The 26584-nt window shown below is 43.4% G+C and overlaps 2 protein-coding genes across 2 annotated transcripts; both read right to left on the reverse strand.

Moving 5' to 3' along the window:
• Nucleotides 1–7082: 7082 nt before the first annotated feature.
• LOC120034372 (RING-box protein 1) lies at nucleotides 7083–10957 on the reverse strand. Its single transcript, XM_038980901.1, has 5 exons — nucleotides 10851–10957; nucleotides 10096–10174; nucleotides 9949–10019; nucleotides 7540–7625; nucleotides 7083–7303 (listed from the first exon to the last, which is right to left on the reverse strand). The coding sequence occupies exons 1-5, from the start codon at nucleotides 10926–10928 to the stop codon at nucleotides 7291–7293; spliced, it is 327 nt and encodes a 108-aa protein (XP_038836829.1). The 5' UTR covers nucleotides 10929–10957; the 3' UTR covers nucleotides 7083–7290.
• Nucleotides 10958–19978: 9021 nt separating this feature from the next.
• LOC120033878 (chondroadherin-like protein) lies at nucleotides 19979–25157 on the reverse strand. The gene is made up of 7 exons (XM_038980242.1): nucleotides 25029–25157; nucleotides 24638–24832; nucleotides 24077–24378; nucleotides 23444–23948; nucleotides 22528–23214; nucleotides 22200–22366; nucleotides 19979–20360 (listed from the first exon to the last, which is right to left on the reverse strand). Exons 1-7 carry the CDS (start codon nucleotides 25155–25157, stop codon nucleotides 20039–20041), a joined length of 2307 nt encoding a protein of 768 aa, XP_038836170.1. The 3' UTR covers nucleotides 19979–20038.
• Nucleotides 25158–26584: the final 1427 nt, after the last annotated feature.

Here is a 26584-nt window from a genome sequence, read left to right on the forward strand (position 1 = left end):
TGAAGCACAACCATTAGAACTAATGGTTCCAGAAAGTGTCTTTAAATGTGTCAACAATGCATAAAAATGTGGTCCTCTTTTGTTTACAGTCTTCAATGCGAATGAAGACTGCTCAATGTGTGCTTTGCATCATCCAGAGAAAAATTATGATCATCTGACCAACTGGGTTGGTCATGGTGTAATATAATAGTAGGCCATGAAAACTCGTAGTTTCATCCTTCAAGAAATGTAGAAGTAAGAAACTTTGTCTTTAAACTTTTTTAGCAGGGTTATCCTTGTGTTATTGCTAGGGTTGCACATTTTGGGGAATATTGGTGGAAATTTTCTGTGGGAATTAACGGGAATATATGGGAATTAACAGAAATATATGAAAAATAATATTAATACCATTTAAATGTAGATGTCTTTTGCATTGGATATACACTGCTCAAAAAAATTAAGGGAACACTAAAATAACACATCCTAGATCTGAATGAATGAAATATTCTTATTAAATACTTTTTTCTTTACATAGTTGAATGTGCTGACAACAAAATCACACAAAAATTATCAATGGAAATCAAATTTATCAATCCATGGAGGTCTGGATTTTGAGTCACACTCAAAATTAAAGTGGAAAACCACACTACAGGCTGATCCAACTTTGATGTAATGTCCTTAAAACAAGTCAAAATGAGGCTCAGTAGTGTGTGTGGCCTCCACGTGCCTGTATGACCTCCCTACAACGCCTGGGCATGCTCCTGATGAGGTGGCGGATGGTCTCCTGAGGGATCTCCTCCCAGACCTGGACTAAAGCATCCGCCAACTCCTGGACAGTCTGTGGTGCAACGTGGTGTTGGTGGATGGAGCGAGACATGATGTCCCAGATGTGCTCAATTGGATTCAGGTCTGGGGAATGGGCGGGCCAGTCCATAGCATCAATGCCTTCCTCTTGCAGGAACTGCTGACACACTCCAGCCACATGAGGTCTAGCATTGTCTTGCATTAGGAGGAACCCAGGGCCAACCGCACCAGCATATGGTCTCACAAGGGGTCTGAGGATCTCATCTCGGTACCTAATGGCAGTCAGGCTACCTCTGGCGAGCACATGGAGGGCTGTGCGGCCCCCCAAAGAAATGCCACCCCACACCATGACTGACCCACCGCCAAACCGGTCATGCTGGAGGATGTTGCAGGCAGCAGAACGTTCTCCACGGCGTCTCCAGACTCTGTCACGTCTGTCACATGTGCTCAGTGTGAACCTGCTTTCATCTGTGAAGAGCACAGGGCGCCAGTGGCGAATTTGCCAATCTTGGTGTTCTCTGGCAAATGCCAAACGTCCTGCACGGTGTTGGGCTGTAAGCACAACCCCCACCTGTAGACGTCGGGCCCTCATACCACCCTCATGGAGTCTGTTTTTGACCGTTTGAGCAGACACATGCACATTTGTGGCCTGCTGGAGGTCATTTGCAGGGCTCTGGCAGTGCTCCTCCTGCTCCTCCTTGCACAAAGGCGGAGGTAGCGGTCCTGCTGCTGGGTTGTTGCCCTCCTCCACGTCTCCTGATGTACTGGCCTGTCTCCTGGTAGCGCCTTCATGCTCTGGACACTACGCTGACAGACACAGCAAACCTTCTTGCCACAGCTCGCATTGATGTGCCATCCTGGATGAGCTGCACTACCTGAGCCACTTGTGTGGGTTGTAGACTCCGTCTCATGCTACCACTAGAGTGAAAGCACCGCCAGCATTCAAAAGTGACCAAAACATCAGCCAGGAAGCATAGGAACTGAGAAGTGGTCTGTGGTCACCACCTGCAGAACCACTCCTTTATTGGGGGTGTCTTGCTAATTGCCTATAATTTCCACCTGTTGTCTATTCCATTTGCACAACAGCATGTGAAATTTATTGTCAATCAGTGTTGCTTCCTAAGTGGACAGTTTGATTTCACAGAAGTGTGATTGACTTGGAGTTTTTGAGCAGTGTATTTACCATATCATATGGAGACAGAAACAAACATTTTACCTTATCATAAATAGACAATTGCAATTGATTAAATCCTTCCAATAGAAATAAAAAAACAATTTAGTCACGAATTGAAGTTTAATTAAATGAGTTGACTCTTCACATGGGATGATTTCACTGAACAACAAAAGAAAGGGAATATTGAACGATCCCAATGATCCATCGCATCTCCCAAAAACGTTGTCAACATACATCTGTAAAATTATAGTCTAAAAACTAAAGCTTTGGTTGTCTTCCTCTCAGGCGTCCATGTCTTCTCCCTGGAAATCCTCAATGTCCACCTCTTGAACATTCTTTTTTATTTCACCTTTATTTATTTAACCAGGTACGCTAGTTGAGAACAAGTTCTCATTTACAACTGTGACCTGGCCAAGATAAAGCAAAGCAGTTCGACACATACAACAACACAGAGTTACACATGGAATAAATAAACATAGAGTCAATAATAAAGTAGAAAAAGTCTATATACAGTGTGTGCAAATGAGGTAGGATAAGGGAGGTAAAGCAATAAATAGGCCATGGTGGTGAAGTAATTACAATATAGCAATTAAACACTGGAATGGTAGATGTGCAGAAGATGAATGTGCAAGTAGAGATACTGGAGTGCAAAGGAGAAAGATAAATAAATACAGTATGGGGATGAGGTAGTTGGATGGGCTATTTAAAGATGAGCTATGTACAGGTGCAGTGATCTGTGAGCTGCTCTGACAGCTGGTGCTTAAAGCTAGTGAGGGAGATATGTCTCCAGCTTCAGTGATTTTTGCAGTTCGTTCCAGTCATTGGCAGCAGAGAACTGGAAGGAAAGGCAGCCAAAGGAGGAATTGGCTTTGGGGGTGACCAGTGAGCTATACCTGCTGGAGCGCATGCTACGGGTGGGTGCTGCTATGGTGACCAGTGAGCTGAGATAAGGCAAGGCTTTACCTAGCAAAGACATCGACTCTGAGGCCTCATCTTCACTGTCACTTCCAACCTTGTTGAGGATGGCTTGTTGTCAGGCTCAAAAAGCCTCAAATTTGCCTGGATGGCCACCAATTTTTCAACCGTTGTATTTGTCAGCCTGTTGCATGCTTTGGTGTGTGTGTTCCCAAACAAGGACCAGTTGCGCTCTGAGGCGGCTGATATTGGTGAGATTTGGAGGATGATGGAGGCAACAGGGGAAAGAGCCTCAGATCCACAAAGTCCCTTCCACCAGGTGGCTGATGAGATATGTTGGCACAACTGCCATATTGCATCTCCATCCCAAAGCCCTTGCTTGGAAGTGTACTTCACCAGACTGCCAAGAACCTTGCCCTCATCCAGGCCAAGGTGGCGAGACATGGTAGTGATGACACCATAGGCCTTGTTGATCTCTGCACCAGACAGGATGCGCTTGCCAGCATACTTGGGGTCTAACATGTACACTGCAGCGTGTATGGGCTTCTGGCAAAAGTCTTCACGCTTTTTGATGTATTTCAGAACTGCAGTTTCCTCTGCTTGGAGCAACAGTGAAGTGGGCAGGGCAGTGTGGATTTCTTCTCTTATATCTGCAAGCAGAGTCTGAACATCAGACAGGATGGCATTGTCTCCTCAATCCGTGCAATGGCTACTGCTATAGGTTTCAGGAGTTTCAGACTGCTTACTACTCTCTCCCAAAATACATCATCCAGGAGGATCCTCTTGATGGGGCTGTCCATATCGGCAGACAGTGATATGGCCATTTCTTGGAGAGACTCCTTCCCCTCCAGGAGACTGTCAAACATGATGACAATACCACCCCTACGGGTGTTGCTGGCCAGCTTCAATGTGGTGCTCTTATTCGTCTCACTTTGCTTGGTGAGGTAGATTGCTGCTATAACTTGATGACCCTTCACATACCTAACCATTTCCATTGTTTTCAGTGCCATGATGTCCTTGAGGAGCAGATTCAATGCATGAGCAGCACAGCCAATGGGTGTGATGTGAGGGTAGGACTCCTCCACTTTAGACCAAGCAGCCTTCATGTTCGCAGCATGGTCTGTCACCAGTGCAAATACCTTCTGTGGTCCAAGGTCATTGATGACTGTCTTCAGCTCATCTGCAATGTAGAGACTGGTGTGTCTGTTGTCCTTGGTGTCTATGCTCTTGTAGAATACTGGTTGAGGGGTGGAGATTGTAGTTAATTATTCCTTGCCCACGAACATTCGACCACCCATCAGAGATGATTGCAATACAGTCTGCTTTCTCTATGATTTGCATGACCTTCACTTGAACTCTGTTGAACTCTGCATCCAGCAAATGAGTAGATAAAGCATGTCTGGTTGGAGCGGTGTATGCTGGGCGAAGAACATTCAGAAATCTCTTCCAATACACATTACTTGTGAGCATCAGAGGTGAACCAGTTACATACACAGCTCGAGCAAGACATTCATCAGCATTTCTCTGACTACGTTCCTCCATTGAGTCAAAAAAGCTTCTGATTCTAGGAGGACCATGAGTCGTTGCTATCGATAAGGTATCTGATTCCTCATTTTCCTGTGAAGATCAGAAAAAAAGGTGCAATTTAAAAAAATAATACAATTCCATGTACAGATAAATAGTTAAGCAGTTAGATAAACAACTTCTTCGTAAGATAAATGTTTTAAAATGAAACATGGAAACAGGTGAATTAACACTCCTCAGTTAGCAGGCTCAAGCAAGCTAAACCCCACATGGTAGCAAAAACTAAGTAGCAAAAAATGTTAACAAGTTAGAAATGATTTAAACACACTTTGCTGTAGGCTACTATTTACTAGTTAACAAAAAATAATGTATGTCATATAAAATATATTCACCCCACCCAGTATTGTAATCAAAACTTACCAGAAAGCATGTTGTCCTTGGCTCAGACAGTGTAGTAGTCTGGGCTCAATCGTATCTCATTAGCGTGCAAGAACTTGAGAATCATCTGTATATGTGATGGAAGAGTGCACTGCACATGTGATGGAAGAATGCACTGTGCATGCAGAGGGTTGCAATTCCGTTAAATTGGGGAAAGTTTAACCAAAATATGCCACAAGACCTGGAATTGCCTTATGTGTATCCCACAAAAAAGGGTCACTGTTACAAGCAAACTTTTTTGATGAATTTAAGCAAAATTCCCAGGCTTAACTTCCCATGGAACATTTCCAGCCCCTTTGCAATCCTAGTTATTGCTCTAATGTTCTATTATCATTACTATATTTCATTATTCTACTATGAGAGATACTAGATACATACTATGGTAGCAAATCACTGTAATAGGTACACACATTGTATCTGGCACAAGTGACAATTAAACTGATTTGGATGTCAAAGACTGACATTATTGTAATGTTTGATATTACAACATTGATGTGTGATACCTTTTTTATCAACACATACGTTTTTTGCAAATGTATGTCTTTATTACTATATGATTCATATTGCCTGAATACTCAACTATGATTAACACCACAGTTGTGTGTGCTGCTGTCAGGGTTGTGGTCAAATGCATGTCATTTAAAGTCAATTTGGCAATTGAACAAAAATCAAATTCAATTTGAAATGTTCCTAATTGTAAAAGCATCTAACAGAATTTGGGTATTCCAAAACTGTAATTTACATGTAAATAAACATAACCCTGTTTTATGTTTTTAATACTGCAGATAGAATGCTCTGTGTGCCAGAGATGGTTCCATTCAGCTTGTCTGGGGATGACAAAGGACTTCAACAAAGCAAAAATTGAAAATTATTGGAAGGGGCCTCTTTGCTGTTAAATTAGAAACGTGTAAATAAATGACTGTTGTGCCTTGTAACGACTTTAAAATGTGGAACTGTTGCACTAAAAATGCAAACATTGATTTGGCATAAAATCTAAAATGGTTAACATTAGACAATATTTACATAAAGTTGTACAATCTCTTATAGAACAAATTGCACTTGAAAATAACATTTCTTTAAAGTTATTGCAAATAAATGCATATTTTCACTTTTTTCTGAGACAATCACTGAATTAGATTTCTTCATCTTTAAATGCAATTATGAGATTTTATGTATTTCTATCAAGTCAAAACTGGAATTTCTCCTCAAAACAAACAGGTTGTAAAAGTATGCTAGACATTTATAGAATAAATCATATCTAGCTTGATGATTATGTGACAAACGGTGAATTAGTTATTGATTTTTACATTCTTAAATGGCGTTTGGCAAATGTCTGTTGAATGACCGAATATAAAACCAACTTTACCTCGGTCTCACAAGGTCAACTTTTGCCGGTGACTATTAGTGATCAATAGTGGGTCAGCTCCTCACACATTGCATCCTTGCTCCATGGAATATCCTCTTCAAAATTGCCTCCCACAATAAATGTCTCCATTTTGGGGACGAGAGGTTCTGGAAAGGTCTACCCTCCATCCAGTCCGATAACAAACCACATCGACCACTACTGTAGTCTCTGCAGCCAAAGTATAATCAATGTGGCATTATGACTGTCATTCATAGATAATCATAGCAAATAGAAAATGGGACTGCAAGCTAGTGCTGGATGTGGTAATTTGTGTTAAAGTGGCAATATGTAACTTTTTGGGTGGCCTAACCAAATTCAAAGAAAATGTGAGTTATGTTTTATTCTACTTGAAGCAAATCTAAGAAGCTGTAGATATGTTCCATGTGCGCTATTTCTATGCTTCCCATTTTTAAGTTGTCTTACTTTCGATTTTGTACACTAGCTTCACACAGCTGAAACAATTTTTGCTTATGGAAAATATTTCACAGCGATTTAGAAGGTACAATATTTATCTACAGTATACTAACTTGTTTTTTCACTAACTGAAATTAGGTGAACTATTAGGGTTTTAGCAACCAGGAAATGCGGAGCGATTTCTGCATAGTGCAACTTTAAGTTATGAACCATTTCATCTTACAAAAATGTTTAGTTAATTTGGTCTTTCAGCCAATGATCTGTAACTTCCAACACAATTTTTTTTAAATCTAATCATTAGAAAAATTCCTTAATTTAACCTATTTAACTTTGCAAGTCAGTTAAGAACAAATTCTTATTTACAATGATGGCCTACATGGTATTTCTAAAATTGTATTTCCATGTCTAGTCCTCAATCCAAATCGAGGCAGTTACACAGAACATTGTTTATTTATAATTTACAACATTGCAAATTCAACTTAAAAATTACTGTTTTCCAGCAAGCCTAAAACAATGAGATGTGGATGTCCTCAGTATTTGCAATGTACTCAAAGTGGAGTCTATCATACGAAGAAGGAGAAAGCAACAGAAAGCATGAAACTTGCAGAAGCCCAAGTAATGGTCCTGAGTCTTGCACCTAGTGTCCATATCTGTAAGAGGGAAAGGGAGTGTTAGTTAATAACTGTTTGACATACACAACTCATCTACAATGAGGCAGTGGAATAACGCATTAGCACCAGTAACATGGACACATGGCTGTTGTTTTTTTATCAGCCATCTATTTCCCCAAAAGGCAAGCATACTGCAGCTCTGATAGACAGCAGTTTCACTAAGACCATGGAGTAGTGTTTTGAATAAGTGTTATGAATAAAATTATGACACTCACTTCTGAAACTCCCACTCCCTGTTGTCTAGGGGGCACACCTGCCTGGTCTTCAACCAACGGGAGATACAGTGGAAATGGAATGCATGCTGGGAGAGAAGATATTATTAACATAACAGCATACCTAGACAATAGTTGTGTTTGAATACACATACTGTATACTACATACTTAATGAGTATATACACTATTAGTTCATTTTAGTATACTGTAAACGAACGGTATTCTTTCAGTTGAGCGTACTCGCGCGTCGCCTGTCTACCCGGAAGTTGATGCTGTTGCTATGCAACCTCTCGCTAGCTTGTTAGCATAACAAATGACTAGCTTGACATTTTACAATTTCATGTGTTTGTGAATTCAATCTGGAGTGCCAGAGTGCGCTCTGGGTGTTCATAAACCCAGAGCGTTGTTAGATTGTCCGCTCATAAATTCAGAGCGTTTCGCTCTCGGAGCGTGTCACTGGACGCTCTGGCAGAGGAATAGGGTTGATCCGAGCATTCTGACCTCACAATGGCAGTCAAGCACACAAGCTGATTGGCAAATGGCGGCTAGCTTGTGAGCCATTTCCAGAACAAATGAGAGAACACCTCACTGACCATGTTACTCGGCATAGCAGAGCTGGCTAGGCTGTTTTCATGTTATCCAGAGCGTTGGTGACTAAATGTGCTGCTGGGAACAATTTAATTACGCTTTTTTTCCTGAAGTTTACTGACACCGGCCATATATTCACAGGGTGTTAAGCGTTCGTAAATTCATCAGATATTCTGCGCTCTGGCACACTCGGAGTGCTCTGAAATAAGAGAAGATAGCCAGAATTAACAATGTCCATTGAGAACGCACAAGACTAAAACACTAAGCTAAGAATTACGTGAATAATCAAGTCAATAAACATTGTGTAGTTCGTTAGATTATAGTTAATATACTGCCTGGCAAGAACGATGTATTAGTAGCCAACTAACGTTAGGTAACTAGCTAACATACCAGTACATACTGCTGTAATGCTATGCCTAAGTATAGTGTCACTAAGAAATTGTCACCCAACATTTTTTATTTCACCATTATTTAACCAGGTAGGCCAGTTGAGAACAAGTTCTCATTTACAACTGCGACCTGCCAAGATAAAGCAAAGCAGTGCAACAAAAAACAAAAGTTACACATAGGATAAACAAAACTACAGTCAATAACAATAGAAAAATTCTATATTCAGTGTGTGCAAATGGAGTAAGGAGGTAAGGCAAAAAAATAGGCCATAGTAGCGAAGTAATTATAATTGAGCAAATTAACACTGGAGTGATAGATGTGCAAATAGAAATACAGTTGTGCAAAAGAACAAATATGGTAAACAAAACAATATGGGGATGGGCTATTTACAGATGGGCTGTGTACAGCTGCAGCGATCGGTGAGCTGCTCAGATAGCTGATGTTTAAAGTTTGTGAGTGAGATATAAGTCTCCAACTACAGCGATTTTGCAATTCGTTCCAGTCATTGGCAGCAGAGAACTAGAAGGAAAGGCAGCCAAAGGAGGTGTTGTCTTTGGGGATGACCAGTGAGATATACCTGCTGGGGGGGCGAGTGCTACAGGTGGGTGTTGTTATCGTGACCAGTGAGCTGAGATAAGGCAGGGCTTTACCTAGCAAAAACGTATAGATGACCTGGAGCCAGTGGGTCTGGCGACGAATATGTAGTGACGGCCAGCTGACGAGAGCATACAGGTCGCAGTGGTGGGTGGTATATGGGGCTGTGGTGACAAAACTGATGGCACTGTGATAGACTGCATCCAATTTGCTGAGTAGAGTGTTGGAGGCTATTTTGTAAATGACATCGCCGAAGTCGAGGATCGGTAGAATAGTCAGTTTTACGAGGGTATATTTGGCACCGTGAGTGAAGGAGGCTGTGCTGCGAAATAGGAACATGTAACATAAAAGTCATGACTTTTCAAATAAGTTACATCGCTCAACATTTGTAATAATTAGTTAAAGCAAGGAATTTGTATATACGCTCTCGGACTTCGGTTGCATATTTTCCTGCCATTTTCTTCAAATCTGAAAACGCTGTGAAGCCACGCCCATTTTCTGAAGAATTGCCTTATGGGCCAAAAAAGCACAGAAAGAGTGTCCACTGCTTGTATACTTTGTATTTTTGCAAATGTAGTACAACATCCAGGAATTATATCCATACTATGACCAATAAGCATACTACATACTCAATTTATGTCACAAATAGTATGGTTAGTGGGTTAGTATGAGTATTCGAACACAGCTCAAAACATGCATTCAAAAATGATTTACTTTTGGGGTAGTTCAATATAATGCAGATTAGTTTAGATCATGCTGTTGTTCTTTCACACTTAACTTTACAATCTAACTTATCAGGATGTATGCAAAATATACAAAAGCAAATAAGTCTGACTCACATTGCAGACTCCCCAGGCTACGGTGCACTCCTCTGATGTGGCAGAGGCCTGGTTAGCCTGGCACTCTATGCCTATGGAGAACAAGAGAAATGTGTAACACACACCTTTATTAACCCAGTAGTCAAATAATGTTAATGGCATACTCACAGAGATCCATAATGTGATTCCTACAGATGGCACAGTTGTCCACCACAATGTCCCAGGCCCAAAGTGCCACTGCATTCCACTGTAAAGAAGAGTCACATGAAATGATGATCATATCACTGGCAGTTAGTATTTGCTTGATATTGATGTTGTTTCAAATATGTATTAAAAAAGGAGTATATTGTTATTCACAATTTATTCATGTTAATCTGGTGTCAGGAGACATTTAGTCATCCAAATCACTATTGCATTTCATCAGACAAGTTAGGCCTATTTCACTATCCACACTGATCACAAACAATGCCAGGGTGAAAATGTTAGTGTTTGATACATCATTTTTCACTCAGTGTCAATAAATAGACAACCTCATAAGTGCAACTGGGCCCTGTCATTTTAGCAAGCTAACTAGGAAGCTAACGTTAGCCAGTTGAGCAAATTAGCTAGTCATTGATTTCGTATAATGTCAATGCATCTAAAGCTGAACCTAGTAGTGGTTGGCTAGCTACTATTACCACAAACAGTGAGATTAGTTAACTGATTAGGTAGCGATCAACCCTGAAAGTGAAACGCAAACTCACTCCCCAAAACTAGATACAGCCAAACAGGGACTCCGTCTAGTTACAGCTAGCTCGCGAGCTAGCAAGTTATGCTAACAAATCACGCGTAGATTGTACCCAAACCCGTATTAACCCTATGATAATATCGAACATCACAGTATGTCTCAAATTTAGCTATGATTTATTTAAAAAAATAAATACCTTCTTCACTTCAAAACGTTTCTTGCTTGCTCCACTATTCGTGGCGCTTGGCGTATCAACATCCATCGCTGCCGCCATGTTGACTATCGAACTTTCGTGTGAACAGAGATATTAGAGAAAGGAGGAGATAGACATCCCATTGGATATGAATAGAAAGACGTAACGCCCCACCCATCAGAATGTCGACCAATCGTGCTGACGTTGTCATGCTGCGTCACACAGTTGCTAAACTAATCGTCACGCAATCCCTTCTCAAAGTCGGGGTACAATGTCGCGTTCAAAACTACCTCGGAACTCGGAAAAAAACGAGCTCGACTCGAAAAATCCAACTCGGAATTCCAACTCGGAATTCCAACTCGGGAACCTTTCTAGAGCTACGAATTTCCGACCTGAAGATCCCTGACGTCATGATTTGGCTTCGTATTTGTCCAAATTCCAGTTGTTTTGAACATGGCATGGGAACTCGGAAAAATACGAGGTAAAATCATGACGTCAGTGATCTTCAGGTCGGAAAGTTGGAGCTCTAGAAAGAGGCCCGAGTGGAATTCCGAGTTGGATTACCATTGAAATAGTTTTTTCCCAGTCTGAGTTCGTTTTTTCCGAGTTCCCAATTGTTTTAAATGCGCTGAATTCTGAGATTACCGAGTTCCAATTGTTCTGAATGGGGCAAGAGGCCCGAGTTGCAATGCCTCGTTCAAAACAACTGGGAACCGGAAACATCTGACTTGCGACTTCAGTGCGTTCAAGACAACTGGGAACTCTGAAAAAACTAACTCCAACTATGGAAAATCGTTCTGAAGAGTCATCCAACTCGGGATTCCAAGTCCCTTTGCAAGATGGCGCCGAGAGAGACGGTCGCCTCGCTTCAGGTCCTTAGAAAACTATGCAGTTATTTGTTTTTTTATGTACTATTTCTTACATTGTTAGCCCAGAAAACCTCAGGTGTTATTACATACAGCTGGGAAGAACTATTGGATATAAAAGTGATGTCAATTTACCATCATTACGACCAGGAATACATCTTTCCCGAAGCGGATCCTTTGTTCGGACCTCCACTCTGGACATGCGATCTAATCCCAGAGGCCGACCCAAAACAACGCGGTCGCCGCAGGAGAAGCGTGGAGCGGCCTACTGGTCAGACTCAGAAGGCCTACTGGTCAGACTCGCCAATGTCCAATCTCTAGATAACAAGGTGGATGAAATTAGGGCACGAGTTGCCTTCCAGAGAGACATCAGAGATTGTAACCTTCTCTGTTTCACGGAAACATGGCTCACTCGGGATATGTTGTCAGAGTCAGTACAGCCACCCGGTTTCTTCATGCAATCGCACCGACAGAAACAAACATCTCTCTGGTAAGAAGGGCGGGGGTGTATGCCTTATGATTAACGACTCATGATGTAATCACAACAACATACAGGAACTCAATTCCTTTTGTTCACCTGACCTAGAATTCCTTACAATCAAATGCCGACCGCATTATCTTCCAAGAGAATTCTCTTTGATTATAGTCACAGCCGTGTATATCCCCCCCCCAAGCACATACCTCATCGGCCCTGAAAGAACTTCACTGGACTCTTTGTAAACTGGAAACCATACATCCTGAGGCTGCATTTATTGTAGCTGGGGATTTTAACAAAGCAAACCTAAGATCAATACTCCCGAAATTATATCAGCATATCGAATACGCGACACGAGCTGGCAGAATTCTGGATCATTGCTACTCGAATTTCCGCGATGCATAGAAAGCCCTCCCGCGCCCTGCCTTTGGCAAATCTGACCATGAATCCATTTTGTTGCTCCCAGCCTATACTATAGACAGACACTAAAACAGGAAACGCCCATGCTCAGGTCAATACAACGCTGGTCTGACCAATCGGATTCCACACTTCAAGATTGCTTCGATCACGTGGACTGGGATAGGTTCCGGATAGCCTCAGACAACAACATTGATGTATACGCTGACTCGGTGAGTGAGTTTATTAGCAAGTGCATCAGAGTACCTGCTGTGACTATTAAAACCTTCCCTAACCAGAAACCGTAGATTAATGGCAGTATTCGCGCAAAACTGAAAGCGCGAAACACCGCTTTGAATCATGGCAAGGCGACCGGAAAAATAACCGAATACAAACAGTGCAGCTATTCCCTCTGCAAGGCAATCAAACAAGCAAAACGTCAGTAAAGAGACAAAGTAGAGTCGTAATTCAATGGCTCAAACACTAGACGTACGTGGCCGGGTCTAAAGTCAATCACAGATTATAAAAAGAAAACCAGCCCCGTTGCGGAAATCGACGTCTTACTCCCAGACAAATGAAACAACTTCTTTGCCCACTTTGAGAACAATACAGTGCCAATACAGTGCCACAGACACAGCCCGCTGCCAAAGCGGTGTTTGCGGACGACACTACAGTAGTAGGCTTGATTACCAACAACGACGAGACAGCCTACAGGGAGGAGGTGAGGGCCCTCGGAGTGTGGTGTCAAGAAAATAACCTCACACTCAACGTCAACAAAACAAAGGAGATGATTGTGGACTTCAGGAAACAGCAGAGGGAGCACCCCCCTATCCACATCGACGGGACAGTAGTGGAGAGGGTAGTAAGTTTTAAGTTCCTCGGTGTACACATCACGGACAAACTGAATTGGTCCACCCACACAGACAGCGTTGTGAAGAAGGCGCAGCAGCGCCTCTTCAACCTCAGGAGGTTGAAGAAATTCGGCTTGTCACCAAAAGCACTCACAAACTTCTACAGATGCACAATCGAGAGCATCCTGTCGGGCTGTATCACCGCCTGGTACGGCAACTGCTCCGCCCACAACCGTAAGGCTCTCCAGAGGGTAGTGAGGTCTGCACAACGCATCACCGGGGGCAAACTACCTGCCCTCCAGGACACCTACACCACCCGATGTCACAGGAAGGCCATAAAGATCATCAAGGACAACAACCACCCGAGCCACTGCCTGTTCACCCCGCTATCATCCAGAAGGCGAGGTCAGTACAGGTGCATCAAAGCAGGGACCGAGAGACTGAAAAACAGCTTCTATCTCAAGGCTTTCAGACTGTTAAACAGCCACCACTAACATTTAGTGGCTGCTGCCAACATACTGACTCAACTCCAGCCACTTTAATAATGGGAATTGATGGAAATTTATGTAAAAATGTATCACTAGCCACTTTAAACAATGCCACTTAATACGGTATAATGTTTACATACCCTACATTACTCATCTCATATGTATATGTATATACTGTACTCTATATCATCTACTGCATCTTGCCATCTTTATGTAATACATGTATCACTAGCCATTTTAAACTATGCCACTTTATGTTTATATAGCCTACATTACTCATCTCATATGTATATACTGTACTCTATACCATCTACTGCATCTTGCCTATGCCGTTCTGTACCATCACTCAGTCATATATCTTTATGTACATATTCTTTATCCCTTTACACTTGTGTGTATAAGGTAGTAGTTGTGGAATTGTTAGGTTAGATTACTCGTTGGTTATTACTGCATTGTCGGAACTAGAAGCACAAGCATTTTGCTACACTCGCATTAACATCTGCTAACCATGTGTATGTGACAAATACAATTTGATTTGATTTGATTTGAAGCCTATGGGCTCTCCTTCTCCGTGGCCAATGTGAGTAAGACATTTAAACCTGTTAACCCACGCAAGGCTGCTGACCCAGACGGCATCCCTAGCCGCGTCCTCAGAGCATGCGCAGACCAGCTGGCTGGTGTGTTGACGGACATTTTCAACCAATCCCTATCCCAGTCTGTTGTCCCCAGATGCTTCAAGATGGCCACCATTGTTCCAGTTCCCAAGAAAGCTAAAGTAACTGAACTAAATGACTATCGCCCCATTGCACTAACTTCTGTCATCATGAAGTGCTTTGAGAGACTGGTCAAGGATCATATCACCTCCACCCTACCTGATACCCTAGACCCACTCCAATTTGCTTACCGCCCCAATAGGTCCACAGACGACGCAATCGCCATCACACTGCACACTGCTCCATCCCATCTGGACAAGAGGAATACCTATGTAAGAATGCTGTTCATTGACTACAGCTAAGCATTTAACACCATTGTACCCTCCAAACTCGTCATGAAGCTCGAGACCCTGAATCTCGACCCAGCCCTGTGCAACTGGGTCCTGGACTTTCTGACGGGCCGCCCCCAGGTGGGGAAGATAGGAAACAACTTCTCCACCTCGCTGATCCTCAACACTGGGGCCCCACAAGGGTGCTTTCACAGCCCTCTCCTGTACTCCCTGTTCACCCATAACTGCGTGGCCATACACGCTTCCAACTCGATCATCAAGTTTGCAGACGACACTACAGTGGTAGGCCTGATTACCAACAACGACGAGACGGCTTACAGGGAGGAGGTGAGGACCCTCGGAGTGTGGTGTCAGGAAAATAACCTCTCACTCAACGTCAATAATACAAAGGAGATGATCGTGGACTACAGGAAACAGCAGAGGGAGCAACCCCCATCCACATCGACGGAACAGTAGTGGAGAAGGTCGAAAGTTTTAAGTTCCTCGGTGTACACATCATGGACAAACTGAAATGGTTCACCCACACAGACAGCGTGGTGAAGAAGGCGCAACAGCACCTCTTCAACCTCAGGAGGCTGAAGAAATTTGGCTTGTCACCTAAAACACTCACAAACCTTTACAGATGCACAATCGAGAGCATCCTGTCGGGCTGTATCACCGCCTGGTACGCCCTCAACCGCAAGGCTCTCCAGAGGGTAGTGCGGTCTTGCACAACGTATCACCGGGGGCAAACTACCTGCCCTCCAGGACACCTACACCACCCGATGTCACAGGAAGGCCAAAAAGATCATCAAGGACAACAACCACCCGAGCCACTGCCTCTTCACCCCGCTATCATCCAGAAGGCGAGGTCAGTACAGGTGCATCAAAGCTGGGACTGAGAGACTGAAAAACAGCTTCTATCACAAGGCCATCAGACTCTCAAACAGCCATCAGTAACATAGAAAGGCTGCTGCCATCATACAGACTCAAATCTCTGACCACTTAAATAAATTGACTTAATAAAGGTATCACTAGTCACTTTAAATAACGCCACTTTAATAATGTTTACATTTCCTACATTACTCATCTCAAATGTATATACTGTATTCTATACCATCTACTGCATCTTGCCTATGCCGCACGCCATCGCTCATCCATATATTTATATGTACATATTCTATTTATCCCTTTACATTTGTGTGTATAAGGTAGTTGTTGTGAATTTGTTAGATTACTTGTTAGATATTACTGCATAGTTGGATCTAAAAGCACAAGCATTTCGCTACACTCGCCTTAACATCTGCTAACCATGTGTTTGTGACCAATAAAAATTTGATTTGATTTGAGGAAACTCAGGCATCTTTCCAGAGCTCCGACAGTACGACGTGGAAATCACTGACGTCATGATTTGACCAAGTTTTTTCCCCCCAGTTTCCAGTTGTCTTAAAAGCACCAAGAATTGAGAAACCTGCCTATTTTCCTCAGAAGTACATAATGTCACGATTCCAAAGCTATATGATATTACAGAGAACAAGTGTATTATCTCACATCTCGGAAAATATTTGTAATGTTGTACTTCTTGTTGATGAAATTCATGCTAATGTTTTTTTGTTTTAGCTATCGCCCAATTAGCGTCTATTCACTTCTTGAAGGAGAACTCTCCTTGTCCAAGAATCGCCCAGAATGCACCATGCAACCTATTGACGACATTTCCACTAGATAGTTCAGCCACAATGTAATAATTGACTATATCGTAAAAAATCATGAAAACAAAAAATAGTTTTTTGGTCTTAATTCAAGATTAGACTTAATGTTAGCAGTGTGGATGATGGCCAAATGTTGGGTGATGATCAAATTAACAGTGAAATCAGATATAGATCTGTAATTCTCATTTGAAAACAAGTCTAAGAAGCGGTAGATCATTAGATTAGAACAATGAGCCAGATATTTCACCGGATGTACAAATGTGAAGCAACCGGTTGGCATTTCCACTCACCAGCAAATATGATGATGAGGGGAAGCCTAGTGGCCGGCAGTGGGAGAAGATGGTGCGAGATGGATTTTGGCCTACATCCTTATAATTTTCTCATAGATTAAACATTTTATCTCAATACAGTTTTTTGTTTACAAAACTAGAATATGTTACAAACAGAGTGGACTAAGTTTTGTAGACTTTACTTTGCCAAAGTTTCCAAAAGATTGTGTTATTCAGAAGGAGTGCAAAGGCGAATTGAGTTATTGCACACACGCACTTCACAGAGTAGGCGTTCCTTAACGGAAATATGCAAATACATGCTAAAATTTGCCAATAGGATCTCACTAGCTCGTTCTTGGCTATGCCCATCATGTTGCTTGTTCTTCCCTCTATGATTAACTTGCTCCCATTGGAAACAACAAGCAGTGGTCTATCTTGAGTAGATCTGTTCTATGTGTGTTATTTCTATGCTTCCCATTCTTAAGTTTTGTTTTTGCATCTTTTACTTTTGTACGCCAGCTTCAAACAGCTGAAAATACAATATTTGAATTTTAGGAACCAAGAAATTGCGGGGCGATTTCTTTTCTTATTGCACCTTTAAGAAGATACATTTTAGAAATAGGTGTGGTTTAAAATCAAATCAAATGTTATTTGTCACATGCGCCGAATACAACAGGTGTAGACCTTAAAGTGAAATGCTTACTTACAAGCCCTTAACCAACAATGTTTTAAGAAGTTGAGAAAAAAAAGTGATAAGTAAAAAATAGAAAATAAAAGTAACAAATAATTAAACAGCAGCAGTAAAATAACAATAGCGAGGCTATATACAGGGGGTATCGGTACAGAGTCAATGTGCAGGGGCACTGGTTAGTCGAGGTAATTGAGGTAATATGTACATGTAGGTAGAGTTAAAGTGACTATGCATAGATAATAAACAGAGTTGCAGCAGCGTAAAAGAGAGGTCTGGGTAGCCCTTTGATTAACTGTTCAGGAGTATTATGGCTTGGGGGTTGAAGCTGTTAAGGAGCCTTTTGGACCTAGACTTGGCGCTCCGGTACCGCTTGCCGTGCGTTAGCAGAGAGAACAGTCCATGACTAGGGTGGCTGGAGTCTTTGACAATTTTTAGGGCTTCCTCTGACACCGCCTGGTATAGAGATCCTGGATGGCACGAAGCTTGGCCCCGGTGATGTACTGGGCCCGTACGCACTACCCTCTGTAGTGCCTTGCGGTCGGAGGCCGAGCAGTTGCCATACCAGCCAGTGATGCAACCAGTCAGGATGCTCTCGATGGTGCGGCTGTAGAACCTATTGAAGATCTGAGGACCCATACCAAATCTTTTCAGTCTCCTGAGGGGGAATAGGCTTTGTCGTGCCCTCTTCACAACTGTCTTAGTGTGTTTGTACCATGATAGTTTGTTGGTGACGTGGACACCAAGGAACTTGAAGCTCTCAACCTGCTACAGTGCAGTCTTGTCGATTGAGAATTGGGGCATGCTCGGTCCTCCTTTTCCTGTCCACAATCATCTCCTTTGTCTTGATCACGTTGAGGGAGAGGTTGTTGTCCTGGCACCACACGGCCAGGTCTCTTACCTCCTTCCTATATGAAGACTTTGTGGCTGTGGTAACTACTGATGACGCATGGGCAATTTACACAATGGGCATTAATAGTGGTGCTTTCAAGACAACTAGGAACTCAGAAAAAAACGAGGTAAAATCATGACAGTGATATTCAGGTAAGAAAGTCAGAATTATTATAATAATTTATTTATTTATTTAACCTATATTTAACTCGGCAAGTCAGTTAAGAACAAATTCTTATTTACAATGACATCCTACCCCAGCTAAACCCGGACGATGCTGGGCCAATTGTGCGCCGCCCTATGGGACTCCCAATCACAGCCGGATGTGATACAGCCTGGTTCTAGAAAGATGCCAGAGTTTCCGACTTGGAATTCCGAATTGGATGACCGTTCAAAACGATTTTCCCAGTTGGATCTCGTTTTTCTCCCAAGTTCCCAGTTGTCTTAAAAGCACTTAAGTCGGAAGTAGGAGATTTCCGAGTTCCCAGTTGTTTCGAACCCAGCATACAATTCCAATGGACTTTCCCATCTCGTCAAAAGTATATCTTAACAGTGACCAAGGTTCTGTCCATGCAGGCCCACTCTCTGAGAAGATTAGTATCAGCAAAAGAGCAGAGAAGGTAAAAAGTCAGGTTCTACCAAGATTTGATTGAGATCACTGGATTCAGAGTGCTGGAGTCGAGAGTGCTAACCCTTACACCATAGGCCTGTTCTGGCACCTGGTGGCAGTCGATGAGCTCTGCAATAAGAGATTGTGCCAGTGCAAATAGAGATAGTGCCAGATGATATTTTACAGTCTAACTGTAAAATGCAACAAACTGCAACAGCCATAGACTGTAAAAATGGACAAAGAGGCAACTGCACACAAGACACCAAGCACTAATGAGATTGCACCTGGGATGTGATGATACCTTTACCACAAGACAGTACCACTGACTGGCACATACATGTATTGCATGGAGCCGCATTACATAAAATACTTTGATGGCGTACTTACCCAGAATTGTTACGTAGAGGATCAGATAAAGCATGCAATGGACCAATCCTTCCACACCTCTGTCAGGAACATGAAAATCAAACAAAACTGTTAGATACTGATTTAGTGTTGTAGGAGATTTAATGAACAAGAAGCCATTGTGCATTGATTTACATGCATCTAAGGGGTATGTAACAGCTGAAAATGAAGCAACCTTATGTTACATATATTCAGCCTTGTTCTTCATTTGCACAAAGGGTATATATGAAATATATATGAAACATAACATTGTATGTGTAATAGAAAAGTAGGTTGAACTAGAGCAGAAAAATCTTATTGTGTCACGTGACACTTGGTGGATATATATGGTACTGCAAATAGGGCTTTGGGTCTCTTGAATCCCAACTCTTCCGAAACCCGGACTTCATAAGATTCTAAAATAGACTGAAAATCAATCAGAAAATGAACTTGCAGACTCAAAAATAAAATTTAAAAAACACATTTCTGCATGCTCAAATTACATTCAGTGAGGTAAGATGAAATAGCACTTGTCCGTTTGGTGCATATAGAGTTCTGTCCAAGCAGTAGAATTATAGCCATTTACATCACTGATTTCCTACTTTTTATTACAGTCTTGTTTTTTTGTGATGCTGTTGCCTTAGGGTTCTTCAGAGGCTTGGCTTTGGGCTTGGTTGGCATGGGTTTAGCCTTTCCTGGCTTGGCTTTTGCCATGGTCACCTTGAGGAGAGTGGGTTTGGGTTTTATTGATTTTGTGTCCTTGAATCCTTTGAAGGTCTTGCCAGGAGAAGCACTCTCCCCTGGACAGCTCTTAAAGACATGGACATCCCTTACACTTTGGCCCCGGAACTCAGGAGGGTGACCACAGGTGGCTGTCATCTTCAGACTCACATTCTCCATCCACCTGAGCAGAGAGAGCGGACGCAAAGTAGTTAGAGCCTGACGGTTAGCAGAGTTAAATCATTTGTGTGTACCTCTCCCTGACCCAGTCTGTAATACCTACATGTTTCAAGCAGACAACTATAGTCAACTATGCCCAAGAACGCCAAGGTAAGCTGTCTAAATTACCATCGCCTGTAGCACTCTTGCTTTGAAAAGCTGGTCATGGTTCACATCAACACCATCATCCCAGACACCCTGGACCAACTCTAATTTGCATACTGCCCCAACAGATCCACAGATGACGCAATCTCTATTGCACTCCACACTTCCGTCTCCCACCTGGACAAGAGGAACACCTATGTGAGAATGCTGTTGATTGACTACAGCTCAGCGTTCAACACCATAGTGCCCTCCAAGCTCATAACTAAGCTCAGGACCCTGAGACTGAACACCTCCCTCTGCAACTGGATACCTGATGGGTTGACCCCAGGTGGTGAGGATAGGCAACAACACATCCGACACACTGACCCTCAACACAGGGGCTCCTCAGGGGTGAGTGCTTAGTCTCCTCCTGTACTCCCTGTTCACCCATGACTGCGTGGCTGCGCACGACTCCAACACCATCATCAAGTTTGCTGTTGACACAACGGTGGTTGGCCTGATCACCAACAACGATGAGACAGCCTATAAGGAGGAGGTCAGAGACCTGGCAGTGTGGTGCCAGGACAACAACCTCTCCCTCAATGTGAGCAAGACAAAGGAGCTGGTCGTGAACTACAAGAAAAGGAGGGACGAGCACACACCCATCCACGTTGACCGGGGTGTAGTGGAGTGGGTTGAGAGCTTCAAGTTCCTCGGTGTCCATATCACTAAGGAATTAACATGGTCCACTTACACCAACACAGTTGTGACGAAGGGACGACCATGCCTCTTCCCCCTCAGGAGGATGAAAAGATTCGGCATTGGTCCTCAGATCCTCAAAACGTTCTAAAGCTGCACCATTGAGAGCATCTTGACTGGCTGCATCATCGCTTACTAATGCAACTGCTTGGAATCCGACTGCAAGGCACCACATTTTATTTTTATCAGACATTTTAAAATGTAGATGTTCCAAAGGCATGCATGGAGGCCTGGAGGTGCTAAACGTGTTTATGTTAATTACGGTAAATTACAGTGAGAGCGACAGTCTTTTGCTTGACAATAACCGGCTGACAACCCCCAAGCCATAAGACTGCTAAACAAGACTGCTAAATAGCTAATCAAATCGCTACCCGGATTACCTGCATTTACCCTTTTTTGCACCAACTCTCTTGAACTGACTCTATGGACACACATTGTACTCTACCTACACACTCACATATAGTTACACTGACATCGCAACACGCACATAACACGCGCACACATGCATACTGACGGCACACACACTCACTCTCACATTTGGACCCCAGGAAGATTAGCTAGCGTTACAGAGTTAGCTAATGGGGATCCCAATAAAAATTTAAAAAATACCACATACGCTGCTGTTGCTACCCCTACCTATATGTACATAGCTACCTCAATTACCTCGTACCACTGCACATCGACTCGATACTGGTTCTCCCTGTATATAGCCATGTTACTTTTACTCGTCATTATTATTCGTTAGTCACTGTGTATTTATTCCTCCTATATATTTTTTTACTTAACTCTGCATTGTTGGAGAAGGACGCGTAAGTAAGGATTTCACTGTTAATCTACACCTGTTGTTTACGAAGCGGGTGACAAATAAAATGTTGATTTAATTTATGTGCATGCATGTGCATGACTCCCTTGCACAGCAGCATCCACAAACTGGTCATTCACAAAGCAGTGGACTACTGACCTGCGGAGTGGCAGCAGGGTGCAATCACATAGCAGGGGGTTGTGGGCCAGGTTGATGACCTTCAGCCCAGTGAATGGGCTCAGGTCAGGCAGCTCCTCCAGCTGGTTCCCCCCCAGAGACAGAGTGGTCAGCCCAGAGCCCAGCCCCGCCAGGGAGTCTCTGGACATCTATAGCGGGAATAGAAGCAACCACTCAGAAAGTGAATTCTTCATAGAAATTAATGGCCAGTTTTTCATTGATAACTTGAAATGGTATTAACCCCAATTCTGCAGATAGAGATAATTTATCAAAGCAAACCTGGCAAAATACATCTCTTTATCTCTCTTACCTTCTCCAGACCCATGTCATCCATATACAGCTGCTTCAGGCTCTTGGACACAGGAAGGAACGCCTTTGGTCCGACCCAGCGAATGGAATTTCCAGAGAGGTAGAGCTCGGTCAAACTGGAGACCTTGGACAGCCCGTCGGTAGGCACCTCAGCAAGCTGATTGGACCCCAGGTGAAGAGTATCTAGGTGGGCGGAGTTGAGAGCGCCGGGGGCTATAGTGGCTATGGTGTTATTGGTCAGGTAGAGTCCTCTCAGCTTGGGGACTGAGGAGAGCTGGCCTGTCCGCTCCAGCTTACCGATAGTGTTCCGCTCCAGGTGGAGCACAAGCAGGCTGGGCAGGGGGGCCAGGGCAGCTCCAGGGAACATGGCCAGCTGGTTCCCTTCCAGGTGGAGGTAGGTGAGTTCAGGGGCCCCAGTGAAAGTCTCTGAGCCCAGGGAGGTGAGGTCATTGTCAGACAGGTAGAGGTACACCAGTCCCTTCATGCCCCGGAAGGCACTGCCTTCGATCTCACGGACCTTGCAGTGCTCCAGATGCAGAGAGACCACCTGGTCTGTGCCGGGGAAACTGTTGCTAGGGACGTAATGGAAGTGGTTGCTGCGCAGGTCCAGGAGCTGGGTATTAGAGGGGAAGCCGTAGGGGACTTTGGTGTGACCACGGTTCTCACATGTGGTGTGCTGAGCCTTCACCTAAGCAGGGGACAGAGAGAGGGAGATGGGTTCAGAGGGACATTTCCAAACAAGAATTGGAGAGCAGTTTTTATATGGATGACTTAATAATTATCAGTCCAATTTCTTTTGAGTATGATGGCAAGTGTACTGTCATGGCAGCAAGTTTGAACATTATTTGTGGCACAACATTGCACCATCGCTCAGCACCCCATACACCATCTCAGTATTAACAACAAGAGCAACTCACATCGCAGTCACAGTTATCTGGACACTTGCTCTTCTTCTTAGGCTTGGCTGTGGGCAGTGCACGCTCCCTGCTCTCTTCCTGCTCTTCAAACTCCTCCTTTATCATGTCCTCCCTGCTCCGGCAGCGCAGCTCCATAGGCCCCACTGCCTCCAGAGGCTCGTCAGAGAGGTGAGGGGGACCCACGCAGACCCCCATCAACTTCACCTTCCCTTTCTTGGCCCACTCCTTCAGGGGCCTCAGATAGCAGTTGCAGTGGATGGGGTTTCCTGTTAGGTTGAGGCGTGCTAGCTCCATGGGGCCAGAGAGGGGCTCCAGGTAGCGCAGCTGGTTGTGGCTGAGGTCCAGGTGGGAGAGGAGGGGGGCCTGGGACATGGCTGTGTCTGAGAGGTCCTGGAGAGACATGTGGTCCAGGTAGAGGTGGGTGAGCTTCGGCATGGAGACAGTATCCTCACCCAGGTAGGTCATGGGGTTGTAGCTCAGGTCCAGGCGGGTGACTTGAGCCAGTCTTAAAGAAAGGAGAGAAAATGGACAGAGCATAAAAAGGTCAAGTGTCATCAAGCTTAAATACTATTGGACCAGGACACCATTGCACAATAGTGTCAGACAACTGCACAGAAAATGTAAGTTTCCCACCGGGTCATAGTCTGTGTGGGGAAGAACTGCAGCTCATTGTGGTCGAGGCTGAGGCGTGTGAGGGTGAAGAGGCCAGCGAAGGCCTCCATGGCCAGGTTGTTGAGGGAGTTGCGACTGAGACGCAGCCACTTGATGTTGTGCAGGCCCCGGAAGGCCATGTTGGGGATGTACACCAGCTGGTTATGTGTGAGGGACAGCATGTTGAGGAAGCCCAGCTGAGTGAAGGCCCCTGGCTGGATCTCCTCAACACGGTTATGGTCCAACGTCAGCTGCTTTAGGGATGACAGGCCGTCAAAAGACTCCTGTTGGATGGGGAGAGAGGGAGAGTTAGGGAACAGGTATGATGCATGTGACATCAAACGGCTCAGAAAAGTTGGTGGATGGGAGTATGGCCTTTGTGCAAGAAGTGACAGCTATGTGTACAACATAACTTGCACCTGAAAGGTACCATGTAGGTATCAATGTTACTAGAAGATTCTACATCAATCTGATCTGGTGCTTCCCTCACCAAAACTGACATTTATTGTTTTACCCATGTCCCCGGTGACTGTGCCACCTCACCTGGTAAAGGATCTCGATGTTGTTGTTGGCCAGGTTGAGGGAGACCAGGCGCCCCAGGGTGCGGAAGGCCCCCTCACGCACCGCCCTGATGTTACACCGCTGCAGGGTGAGGTGCGTGAGGTGCGGGATGTGCAGGAACGCATGGGTCGGCAGCACCTGGATATCGTTTTTACTCAGGTCCAGTTTCACTGTAATCTGAGGGAAAGGAAATAGGAATGAAAAATAGAAAAAGTAGGGGAGGTTTAAATATGGAAAAGGAAAAATGTAAATGCGTGGGTGGATGAAGAGCAAAATTACAGCACTGCATGCATGCCACAAATTAAGGTTTAAACCATATCAAATAACTTGTAAAACATCCAGCATTGATCATTTTGATTCATTGGCATCTTACCTCATCTATCGTGGGGGGAACCTGAGTCAGATTCTTGCCGATACAGGCCATGGTGAGTTGGGAGTTGTCGCAGATGCAGAACTTTGGGCACTTTCCCGCTTGAGCTGGTAAAAGTATGACCAAGAGCATCAAAACCGCAACTAGCCACCTAGAGAGGCAATCCGCAAAGGAACACATCTGTGGGGGTTTTGGGAAAAAGACATCAAACACAAACGGGATTTGACTGTAGGCCTAACGTAATGATAGTTATGCATATTACGCACGAACGGCTCTCAAAAGACTAATTCTCACCCAATTTTTTACAGTGTCACAACTTTGAATACATATTGTAAATACAGTGAAAATAGTAGAATAGACTACTTCTTATAGCGACAATGGAACAAAAATATTCAAAGACATGGAGAATCCCGTCTCCAACTTGGAAACCTTTACGCACCGATAGGCTTTCCCTCTGGACTCAAAGAATCTATTTTCCAATGCCAGGAGGATTGTACGTATTTATTTAACGCATATTTAAAGACTTCAAAGTTTAGTTATTGAATCTAAAAATACGAATCTGGTTGTTATTCAGCAGCATTCCATAACATTTGCTATTTGATAAATATTGTAACTTTTTAGAATGTTCCTATTGTACATTTAAGATTATAAACATACCTTTATGGTTAAATTTGTCAAATTTGACATCCAATGATTTTAGTATGTAGCCTTCCCAGATAGCTTTATAAAGTTTCCTACTCAAGGAAAAGTGTAGGTCTGTATATCAGTTTTCCACTGTGAAGGAGCTGCGCGCAGCGGAGAATATGAGCGCCAAGGGGTTCACGTACATACTAGACTTCTGCATTGCTAGAATGACTGAGCACTTGCAACAGTGAGGGGTCTCACAAACACTGCTTTGATAAATTCTTTCGTCGTGACTCCCGGCCCCTGGGGAACCTAACCTCAAATGAACACCTTGGCAATACATTTTCTGACAGATTAGAGGTCGAAGGTAGCCAACTGTCCCACTGGGCATAGACGTCAATTCAATGTATATTCCAAGTTGGTTAAACAACATTGATTCAACCAGTGTGCGTGTCCTACATAAAAGGAAATTAGAAAATGAATTTAACGCCAAACCTGCCAGGGTTATTCCAACGTATGTGAATTACTCTCTAAATTGACAGCTTTTTTATGTGTAGCTTTTAAAACCAGAGTTCAATTAACAGTAGTCTGCTTCCACAACCTGGTCTCTGAGCATTTCTTATTATTCTGTATGTAAATTAGAGACACTCCATTTGGTATGATATGTTACACTTCGTGTGGTATGTATTAATTTGTGGATGTCATCACCAATTTTGTATGATATGTTATACAAATTACAATCGTATTATATGTTATGAATTTGCAAAACGTACAAGATGTAACAAATTTTCCAAATGTATGATCTGTTACGAATTCTAGCTAGGTGGCTAACATTAGCTAGGCTAGGGTTTAAGTTCAGGAGTTAGGTTAAAGGGTTAAGATCAGGGGAAGGGTTAGCTAAAATGGTTAAGGTTAGGGGAAGGGTTATTTTAAAA

The sequence above is a fragment of the Salvelinus namaycush genome, chromosome 41 (assembly GCF_016432855.1).
Source record: "Salvelinus namaycush isolate Seneca chromosome 41, SaNama_1.0, whole genome shotgun sequence".
Lineage (NCBI taxonomy): Eukaryota > Metazoa > Chordata > Actinopteri > Salmoniformes > Salmonidae > Salvelinus > Salvelinus namaycush.

What these genes read in the sequence shown, in the direction of transcription:
- LOC120033878 (XM_038980242.1), bottom strand. Translation starts at nt 25,157, where the DNA reads ATGCTCTTGGTCATACTTTTACCAGCTCAAGCGGGAAAGTGCCCAAAG. An exon ending in TTCCCCCCACGATAGATGAG is followed by an intron (nt 24,833 to 25,028) that starts GTAAGATGCCAA and finishes CCTTTCCCTCAG; the next exon opens with ATTACAGTGAAACTGGACCT. An exon ending in ACCCTGCTGCCACTCCGCAG is followed by an intron (nt 20,361 to 22,199) that starts GTCAGTAGTCCA and finishes CTCTCTGCTCAG; the next exon opens with GTGGATGGAGAATGTGAGTC.
- LOC120034372 (XM_038980901.1), bottom strand. Translation starts at nt 10,928, where the DNA reads ATGGCGGCAGCGATGGATGTTGATACGCCAAGCGCCACGAATAGTGGA. An exon ending in AACGTTTTGAAGTGAAGAAG is followed by an intron (nt 10,175 to 10,850) that starts GTATTTATTTTT and finishes TCTTCTTTACAG; the next exon opens with TGGAATGCAGTGGCACTTTG. An exon ending in GAATCACATTATGGATCTCT is followed by an intron (nt 10,020 to 10,095) that starts GTGAGTATGCCA and finishes TGTTCTCCATAG; the next exon opens with GCATAGAGTGCCAGGCTAAC.